This window comes from Rhopalosiphum padi, chromosome 4, assembly GCF_020882245.1.
Source record: "Rhopalosiphum padi isolate XX-2018 chromosome 4, ASM2088224v1, whole genome shotgun sequence".
Classification (NCBI taxonomy): domain Eukaryota; kingdom Metazoa; phylum Arthropoda; class Insecta; order Hemiptera; family Aphididae; genus Rhopalosiphum; species Rhopalosiphum padi.
Genome location: NC_083600.1, coordinates 4120342 through 4131929, shown reverse-complemented (window position 1 = coordinate 4131929; position 11588 = coordinate 4120342). Strand labels below are relative to the sequence as shown.

Genomic DNA, 11588 nt, shown 5'->3' with positions numbered 1-11588 from the left:
TACCATTTACAACCGTGAATATCACCACTATCTTAAATTATGATTATCACAAAATAGATTATCATAATAATAATTTAATTTTTATTTTTGATTTAATATTTTTTATGATTCAATAGTCAAACTTAAAAACAGTAAGCTTTTATTTTATTTTTATTAAAGTCGGTTTTATCATCAACTGTTATTTGACAGTTCATCTGTCATTTCATGGTTTTATTTAACAGAAAAAATGGCATTTATCATTAATGCTTTTCAAAGATGTAAAGCTATCGCTAAATTACAAACGCCAGTGAATGAAGCATGTGTAAGTATTAAATTGACTATACCTAGTTCTTATAGAAAAAAAATGTAAATTCAATAAATTAAAATGTTTTAGTTTGGTGAACTTCCTTGTATTCAACAAATTCGAAATAAATGGCCAGACTTTAGAATGAAAAAAGATGCACGGAAAAGAAACACTCTTAAAGAATATGGCGTGTACAAGCTGCGCTATAATGCACTTCGTAAAAACAATATTATTCCTTTAGAAATTCAAGTAATTGAAAATAAAATATAATATAAAGTGCAATTTTATATTTTTTATATAAACATTTATAGGAAATCGCCGACAAAGAAATCTACAATTGTCCAAGAGATGCTAGTATAACTAGAATTGTACAGCGTTGTCAGGTAACTTCTCGTCCTCGGGGTAATGTCAAACGATGGCGTTTAAGTAGAATAGTGTTCAGACATCTTGCTGATTATAACAAATTAGCTGGTGTTCAAAGGGCAATGTGGTAAGTAAATAATTTTATTTTTGTAGTTGTTATTAATTATCTAATATACTTACATAATTTATTTTTTCCAGGTAAAATACAAACGGAAAAAAAATGCTGATGTATAGTTAGATATATAATTTATATACTTGGAGTTACATTTTTTGTAATTGTATTATAGGTTAAATAAATATAATGTTAATGATAAAATACAAATTGTTCTATATTTCTTAAAATTTTAACTTATTATTTTATGAGTAAAGTAGAAGAGAATGAAAGTGTCATTTTTAATTATGAAATTATTTATGAATATTTTAATCTTATTCCGTATTATTATGAGTGTACTATCCTAGTGAGGATTACTATGTTTTATACTGAAATATTATGTTCTTTTAAACCAAACTTTCAAATTTTATAAGTGAATTCACATGCTATTCAAATTTTAATTAAGGCTATAAAATTAACATTAACAAACATTTTTAACACAACTTAAAAGTTAATCTAATTTAATTTTAAATTACCATAGTTAAATGCTGTGTTGCATAAACAATCGCTAAACATTAAATTAATTTATGATAAGTTAATGATCCCTTATAATATCCCTTATTATAATTTAGTTGTGTATGATTATTTCATAGGTTCAATAAATTTTATTTAATCAATTTGTATATAACCTGGCATAAGTCTAACATTAATTTAGGTATTTACTTATTTATTATTATTAATTTTTAATTATAAATAATTTTAATTTTTAAAATAGTCCTTTTGAAGTCCTAAATATTTAATTGGTATTAACTCATAATTTTTTTTTTTATTTTTTTTTTTAGGTAAGCATACCTTAAGTGCCAGTGCCAAAAACCCAAACTACATTTTTTTTTCTTATAATTAATATTAAATAAATAATCTTAAAAACCCATTAACTATTTCTTTTTTTATTACGTTATACTATAGTCTTTAAACACTATTCTGTAAATATAACTTACAATTTTAGTATTAAGTTTCTAATGAGTCTGATTTACTGAATATTGATCTATTATACTATTGAATAATTTTATTTTCTCTACAAAAAATATTGGAAATGTACTTTAGTGATATAATTTTCATAGCAGCAAAAAAAAAAAAAAAAATACCTAATACAATTTAAAATAATAAAAATGACCATCATAAGTTAAATTGGAGGTTGGTAAATGGAATGACCCAAGGACATTGCTTACTAGTTTAAAATAATAATATTTTGTATATTAATCAACAACCCCATTCCTAAACACTGAATATTGTTTAGTGGGGCTTAGTGGTTGGAATAGTTGAGTATATGCATAGTTATTAATTTATGTATAATGTACTTACTACATACATAAATATATAATGCATATGATAGAATAATATGATGATACATAATTAATAATAATAATAAGACAAGAACTGTATATCTACATAGGTTAATAAGAGGTACTTAGTTATATGTATATATTTAATAAATATGATAATATTATCATTATTCGTAGGTAGTAATACTGTAATAAAAAGGAATTGTTTCAATTATATCGAGTTAGAATGGTTTTATTTATTAGTAAGTAAGTGCTCTGTAATTCACTATTTTATTAGATTGCTTAATCTAAGTAGGATTGTTATTAATGTATTCAAATATTACACTTTATTGCCATATGATTATGGATACATAAAGCATTATATAAATTTATTATTCACTAATGTCTCATTTGAATATTTACAAATAACAAATTTGAATACAGGAAAAATAACTTTAGTAAATAACATTATTAAGTAAGTATAATCATTTGCTATAATTTAGTAAACTATATAGTCAATCGAATAATGTATATAATTGTATTATATAGGTAAGTACCTAATATAGGCTAAAATTTATAAAAAAAAAATACATAATATTATTAAACATTACCAATAAATTGTCATAAACTTATAAAAAAAAGCAATTAATAGCTAAATAAAATAGTAAAAAAATAATTCAATAATAGTCTTTACCATCTTACCGATGTGGTATCTTACTCGATCCATTCTTATGGATTTCTATAATTGTTCATTACTGAATATGCAAGAACAGGTCCACCACATACAGCTCTAATCTGAATGCTGCATTGTCAATGATTTATCACTGAATTAAAATTTAACACATCCATTGCAATAACTAATAAGTAATAAGCTACTATAAATGACGAGGTATACTAAAGTCCTAGGTGCTATACAGCAGCGGTTCTTAACCGTAGGGTCGTGACCCAATTTTGGATCGCCATAAATTTTAAATGGGTAAAAAAATTTTATTTCGCCATAAAACATTATTCATAAAAAGGTCGCATGATAAATTTGGTAAATATCTTGGGTCGCCACTACACAAAGGTTAAGGACCGCTGCTATACAGGCTACATCAGAACTTTAAATATAATTATATTTATGACAGGCATCTTAATTTTAGTTTTGCATACGTTCTATAGGTACTATTAAATTGTTTTTTTTTTAAATAATTTTTTTTCGGAAATTGGGCTATTACACCATCGGGAAAGTTAAGATAATTGCACTTGAAAAAATGCAACTATGTGCGTCTGCAAATTTGTCGGTTTGGCTTTGCCTTCATAAAGTTTTGAATTTTTACAGTAAATAATACATATCATAATTTTATTATAAGATTAAGATAGGAATGTCAATATCAAAGTTTAAATTTGTTTTTAAAATTCAGGGACATTTCGTTTATTTTATACATCTCTAACTATATATTTTTACACTCTTTTTGAATATTGTATAAATTATCCACTGTAGTCTGCAAGACACTTAAGGATTAGTGAGTACTAGGTACATATCTGTTTTAAATTACTTTCATTACCTATTATACACTTATAGTTCAAAATAATCAACACATATAATATGTAGTGATATAATTATGTAAACACACAATTTTCGAAATTAAATCATCAATATATTAAATACTTTCATAATTTTCAAAATAAAGTCAAATAGGTACTTTTATAAATATTATACTATGTACGGATATACTTACTTATATAGGTAGGTACTCCATACAGTGGTTTTCAACCGGTGTGTCGCGATACATGCCGAAGCAGAATTTCCTAAAATATTTATTTTTAAAAACAATATCAATTTTACTACCTACCATATTCCACATCGTATCTGCGCAAACAAGGATTTTTGGCAATTATAACAATAAAAAGTAAAAAAAGAGAACGACTTTAATCTATAAAAGAAAAACTAAAAGTAAGCTATCGAAAGTTCGAATTAAAAACATTAGTGCATCACACGAAAAGCCCATTATTATATTATAATATAATACCAGATATTATTCTAGTATTTTAAAATACTTAAATACTCGAATTTTTATCTAGTGCTTAGGTAAAAGTATTATACAGAATGTATATAATGGTATCATGTAACGATGTAACGTTACAATAACAATCTTTTGATTTAAATAAGAATCTCTTTATTTACTATAAATTATCTGAAGTAGTTTCCTAATTATTATTATGATTATTATAGATAAAGAATATTATACTAAGGATAATAGTCCTTAAAAATGATTTTACAAAAATATAAAATATAGAATAGAAGTAATAGGTATTTGAATCTAGAATTTATAATACAAAAACCATTTTTACAAATTATAAATGTTGATGATGGATTAATATCTATTACTATACAATTTCAAAATAACCATAGCGTTTATTGTCCCTATCATATCTTCCAAACCTATTAGCATGTGAGTATCTTTGGAACACAAAGTTTAATAACTCAAAAACTACTTGATCGAATTTTTATTCAAATATGAAATTCAGAAAAATTATACGCTAAAAAATTGATAGTAGAAATAAGGGGGTGTCTTATTTAAATAGCAGAAATTTGTATCTCCACAAAACATTTCTTAAATAATACAAAAAATTTCAAGAATTTAAAAAAATGTTCTTTAAGTATATTTAAAAAATCCAAAAGTCAGATTTTGAATACCAATAACTATAATAGTTAATATTTTTTCTATCGTTGGGACTTTTTTTTACTATATTTTTATTTTTGGTATTTTTTTTCTGAATACCTACAAAAAAATTGTATTATAATCATTTATATCGTTTTATTTATTAAAATTTAATAAATAAATATGCCTATATTTTGGTTTCATTTTTAATAGGTAGTTTCATAATTATTGATTATTCAAATTACTAATAAATAATTATTATTTTAAATTATAATGTAACCCGACATTCATCAACTAGAAATTAATAATTATTAGTATAATTTTGTATGTACCTATAGAGGTATATGTTTTTAAAACACGATTACCTATATAGTATACATAATATACTATACATATTAAATTATTAAAATAATGGTACATTGATACCTACTAAAAAAATTGTATTTAATAAGTACCTTATTAAATTATATCATTTACTGCACTGTCTTAAATTATATATTTATAATACATCTAACTGTAACTAGGTACCTACACGTCATAAGGTAAATAATATATATATAAATTTATATTTATAAATATTTTTACAAGATATAATATCCATCTAATACACAAATTGAACAGTTTATTCTACCAATGCCAATTATACTACACAAGTACGTAGGAATTTGTTGATTTAGAGATGATAATGCACCTACCTACGTTTTGGTAGATACGGCTATACGGGTGGGTATTAATGAATTATATTATTATTGTGTCTGACCTAATAAACTAACACGACCATTTTTTTTAAATAGGTACTTGAGTACTTCTATAATTTGTTTATATTATTATTTAATGAATAATATAATGAATACACTTATAATTGAAATTAAAATAAACTAATTTATAAATTAGCACCAGACACCGAAGTTTGGCACACAACATTAGGTAGGTTTGTCTTAGGTACATCGATAATTAATGTAGATATACCTATATTGGCTATATTATATGCTGGCATAGCCGATGAATAAAAAGCGATATACCCTATTATCTACCTCAGATCCAATACATATTATTATTGTTATTTCAGACAAAACATTTACTACAAATTTAAACACATACTGCAGATAGTAGATTTATCATAAAGCTGTATGTTTGACTTATTGTGTGCATATATCTATGGGTTATCCATGATGGGCATAATACTCATTATATTATACATAAATGTAAATAAATAAATATAGGTATATATAACTACTAAACTACATATAGAAGTATTACAATGTTTCGTTGTTATTAAATAGACGAAGTGAAGAGTATTATGGAAAAAGTAAAACGTATACCTACCTCCTATTTACGATTTACACTACTCAAACGTGGATATATTTTTTTACGTGCCAGTATTCTATAGTATAGCGATGTCGATGCAAGAGGGAGGTAGCTCCTCGTCTTTGTATCCGGACACGCAGCGGCGGCGGCGCATTGACCTAGAAAGTAGAAATGGCATCGGCACACACGATTCGGTCGTGATGGGAAGGATGTGCGTAGAGTTGCTCTGGTTGGCCGGCCTTGGCAATGCGACTTGCGATCATTATCGAGGTCAATTAACAAGGCCAAGCGCGGGTAGAAGCCATCGACGGCAGCGGTCAGGAGAAATAAAATATATATAGGCCAAAATATCCATTTCGCCATCCTCGCGGAAAACTCATTTATGTACGGCAATTATATGATTGCTTTTTTCTCGACACCGAAAGAACGACTAATCGGATAGTAAAATTAATTGCACAGTAAATTGTCCGTGACCACATTATTCGCGGTAATCTAAAACGACTATAGGTACATTTCGGCGCAGAAGCTTATTAAAAACTTATTCAAACTTAGATACTTAAATAGAATATAAAATACGAGTAAGTACTATGATATTATAGGGACTTAGGATTAAGTACAAGTCGAGTTAATTTGCTCGAGTACCACTGTATCAGACCCATTGTCGCAAAAATATGTCACGAAGAAAAGTTGTCTCTCATGATCATTGGTAAATTATACATTATACATTTATATAATATATTATATTATATCACGTAATAAGTACAAATTTAAAATCGTTCAAAATTATTTTTTTTATAAAACGCGAATTTTAAGTATGAAATCCAACGATTTAATGAAGAAAATTAGTGACTATGTGAATGTGATAAGTTTCATTTTCATGTTTTTACTTCAACTATGATTGGATCAAAATATTTTGCAATATTTATTTAAAAGTATATTCACTCAATAACAGCATTTGATAACAATAATAGTCATAATAATAAATTATTGCACAGATTAATACTTCAAATCACTTATTTCTTATGAGATTTAAATAATTATTGTAATAATTATAAATAAATAATAAATAACTATAGAATCACACATAAAATAAACTGCAGTGATTTTTTGGGACTCGAGAATTAAACTTTTTTTACATACTGCTGACTTTTTTTTACCTGATCACTATTATTGTCTGTATATTTGATACTCAGCAAAAGTTTATGTTAACCAGGAACTGGTATAGTAAAAATCACATAAATACTATACAGTATACATTATATAATAATTAACCTACATAAAATTGTATATAGACAAATAACGTTAGTTAATTATTATATTTAAGTAGAAATTTAGTAATTAAAAATATTCGATGTTTTTTTTAACAAATTTGAAACTTGAGTCACTTAATTTTGTATGCATGTGTAGAAAAAGAACATACTGTAGAAAATGAAATCTAATCACTAATAATCACACAATAAATATATCATACACATATACCAATATCATGTATAGATAATGATACTCGTATGTATTATTATATGAATAGTGTGAATACCTAACCTAATTATATGTATACTATTTATTTTGTTTTTATAAATAAATATGATATCTAAAAAATAGTCTTAAAAAATAAAACGCGAGCCAATTCCGTTTTCAATTTTAAAAACGTTTACATAATATTTATAGTCTTTTAGTTTTACTTTTTGAATTTATAAAATATTTTAATATGTATTATATTAAATTTCATAATTCCTATATAAAGATAATACTAATGCGGCAAAAACTCAGTTATTTTTCATTATATTGAATAAGTACCTACATATAAAGATCAAACTAAACACTAAACATCAAATGTATTCAATAGCATTAATTAGAATAATAAAAAAAAATATTACATATTATATACATCTGACGTATTCGTTTTAAATGTAGGTCACCAAAAATGTGTTCTTGTCGTATATAATTAGAGACTATCGTATCGGTACAAAAAAAAAGTTGTCATTATATTGTTTTTAGAATTAATTATGTATACCTATAGCACTTATTTTTATTAGACTGTGAATTTATGCACAGGTTACAGGTATTGAGGTACCTACTTATCATTTCAGTGGTTTAATTTGGTTTTGGTTTCCGAAAACTCGGTTTTATATTGAGGTTCATAAACTTTCATTTTCGGATTTGTGTCCAATTTTTATGGTTGATTAAACCGGTTTCAAGCTTTGTACATATTTCACTATTTTATGTACCTACTCAACATACTTTTTTTTTTCAATAAAAATATTACAAATGTATTTTTGTTATTTTTTTATAAATTTGATTACTCACGACTAGATTGGTATAAAGTAATAATTCAGCTATAGATGCTATACAATTATTTTTTAAAACGTTTGAAAGCTGTATTTTTTAAATAGGACAAAGACCTATATTTTTTACAATTATTGTTATATGGTTTAAAAGTTATAAGTTATGTAGATATATTGACATATTGTGTTAGTATTATATGTATATCTAGAACAGAGAACATCTATAGTATTTGTATATTTGTTTTGTGTAATCGTAAAAAAAAGCAAGCTGGAAATAAATATTTTAATTAAGCCAAATCTATAATTTCATATTTTTATGTTTTACATTTTTTGCTTTTTGTCATATTTATATAGGTTTATTACCACCGTATATACTATAATTCATTTTTAGAGATTTTTGAACATTTACTTAATTTTTATTAAACCGATAATCAGTTCTTTTACTGTTTGATTATTTGAAACTACCAACACACTGCTGCAGTAGTTGTGGTACGTTACCGGTGGTTAATTGAGTATTTAAGACGAGTACCTACGCTTGCATATCGATTTAGGTATTGTATAAATTTGATATTTTAACGTCTTTCTTATTTTAGATGCTATTTATTTTTAATATTTATTAAGAACATAACTATATAAGTGCTTGCAAATAATGCAAATGTTGTGTTTTTGTAAGACTTTATTATTATAATATTATGTACTTACTATCTGTCCTAGTTTTAATAATCCTATGACCTATATATACTATAGAATAATATTAGTACTTATTATGGAAACATAAGATAAAAGTAATATAAACCTAATGCTGACAGATATATAGGTACATTTTTTTATATTTACATCTATAACTACCCCACACTACGACCTATCCCAATATATTATTATTGTATACGCTGATGATAAAAAATAAATCATTCTCTAGTATACGATAAAATGCTATTGCAAAAAAGTAATAAAAACGAAGTCTACGGAAATAGTTCTCGGGTCAAAATAGAGTGTACGAATTGGATCGCAATAAAAATTACTTATAATTGTATCAGTAAATCACTGTTCAAATTGATTGGCGATTGCCATATATAAAAAAATATATAATGGGTATAATATTGTTAAGAGCTGATGATAGATTTTCACAAAAAAATATGGTCAGAATTTTCATTGGCTTCAGAACAAATTACATATTGTTGCGAATCGTTTTTTTTTTCAATTCCATATTTCATTCCACCAGACTGAATATTTTTTTAAATTAACTGAAAAATATACCAAATATTAAAAACTGTGTGTTGTAAATGTACACCACATTCATTTTTTCTTTATTATCTATTTTAATTAACTTCAACTTATTTTATATTTGGATAGACTATATTTTAAGTGCACGCGCCGTATATACCTATTTTATTATTAGTAATATTGGAGAATATCATATACCTTTAGTTTATTGTTTATACTTGTATACCTATATAGATTGATTAATAACGCAAAAATGTTAACTTTAAACTTCTGTCGGTTTAATAAATATACAATCTTTTGGAGATGGATAACAAACTATATAGGTACAGTGGAAAAATTTAATTTAAACAGTTTTATTATTAAAATATAAGTTCGTCAATTCGAATGAACCTGTAAACCAGCCGAAAACTAATTCGATTATTTGAAACTAATTCGTAACAGTCATAATATTTAATATATTAACCTATTTAAAATTAATAATAAATAATTATTAATTATAATTTATAAATGGATAAATCAATTTTGATACAAATAATAAATAAAATCTTACACTATGAAATATGTAATAAGGGTTCTATCATTAGCTTCCTTCATTCAATTTTCAGTCCTTTTTTGTATTGTTTTTCTCTATAAAAATAGCTTATTAGTTATTATAAATAAAAATATGTATAAAAATAATTTTATATATAAAAAAATACATACAGTGTATTATGCAAAGGCACGTGCACTAGTGGAGGTTCGTTTTCTTTTCTTCAAAATGTTAGGAACATTTGTTTTACTTATAAATTAAACTATTAATTTGTAAATATATTGGATTATGATTTATATAAATCCCCTTTCCCACTTAATTTCCTTTTCTATGTATGCGCATTATATGAATGTAAATACTTATTATTAATATTAGGCTATATGTATATTTCTTGTATGCGTCGATTCTTTTAGTAAATTTAAAATGAGATGAACAAGATGTATATTATTATTAGGATTTATTGTAAAAGGAATATTAATCCAACTTAAGTTTGTAACGACTAGGTAAATGTTGTATTAAATTATTAATAGTTATTTAGTTTTGTGGTGACTTAGAACCATTAATCTTACCTCTAACTCATAACCAGACATTCTTCTTGTCGTTTTAAAATAAATTGGGAACTTGAACTACTCTCTACGTAATTAAAAAAATAAAATAAAGAGTTCATATCCTTGAAATAGTGTCACTCATTTTTATATCATATCTTGATATTTTTTTTAAAAATTTCATTCAACAGCTAATTGTATATAAAATAACCCCATTATTATACTTGTAATAAAAAAAAGTAAATGATTATTTTCAACCCCCCTTATTTGTTCTCCTGACATAATCATAATAAAGTCTCCCTAAATCAAATCCTCATAATTATATAGGTGCTTTTTTATTATTTTTATCTGATAATTAGAAAATAAAGCCATCAATAATAAATTATTTAAAATTTAATTATACAAGTAGTAAACTATTTAACATTATTTTTCGTGTTTCAATATACTTACATTGACCATATGGCATATTTAATATTATACTCAGTCTACCTGACTACCTCTACTTTATGATATGAAGTCGTGAATTACGATAAATGGTAATAATTTTGAGTTGTTATATTTTCTATAGAAAATGACGCATTGTACTTTTCTAAATAAAAAATGTTTATTCTAAAATCTTATAGCAGTTGTTTTGACTTCGATAAATATTCTAAATATTTAAATAATAATTTCATAATTTAATTTTTAATTATTTTATCTAATATTTTTTATTTATGGCTTCATTAGTACCTTTATTATTAATACTATTTGGATAAACTATTATTATTATTTATTATTACATAAATAGTAAATAATTGGTTAGAAAGCACTACGCATTTTTACATACAAAATGTAAAGGTAAATGATTGTATGCTGTTGAAATCTGAATTCCAAAGTTCTAGTGTAATTTTAGTACGGAATGCAAAATATTAATTTAAAAAATAAAAATGTATTAACAAAAATATAATTTACTATAATAATAATAATTATATAGTAAGGTATGTTTAAAGAATA

General features: G+C 24.4%; 1 protein-coding gene across 1 annotated transcript; it reads left to right on the top strand.

The window, feature by feature from the left end:
* The first annotated feature begins 66 nt into the window (after positions 1 to 66).
* Positions 67 to 1030, top strand: LOC132930769 (small ribosomal subunit protein uS14m-like). Its single transcript, XM_060996815.1, has 4 exons — positions 67 to 301; positions 374 to 532; positions 595 to 773; positions 845 to 1030. The coding sequence occupies exons 1-4, from the start codon at positions 227 to 229 to the stop codon at positions 846 to 848; spliced, it is 417 nt and encodes a 138-aa protein (XP_060852798.1). The 5' UTR covers positions 67 to 226; the 3' UTR covers positions 849 to 1030.
* The last annotated feature ends 10558 nt before the right edge of the window (positions 1031 to 11588 follow it).

What these genes read in the sequence shown, in the direction of transcription:
- LOC132930769 (XM_060996815.1), top strand. Translation starts at nt 227, where the DNA reads ATGGCATTTATCATTAATGCTTTTCAAAGATGTAAAGCTATCGCTAAA. An exon ending in CGCCAGTGAATGAAGCATGT is followed by an intron (nt 302 to 373) that starts GTAAGTATTAAA and finishes AAAATGTTTTAG; the next exon opens with TTTGGTGAACTTCCTTGTAT. An exon ending in TTATTCCTTTAGAAATTCAA is followed by an intron (nt 533 to 594) that starts GTAATTGAAAAT and finishes AAACATTTATAG; the next exon opens with GAAATCGCCGACAAAGAAAT.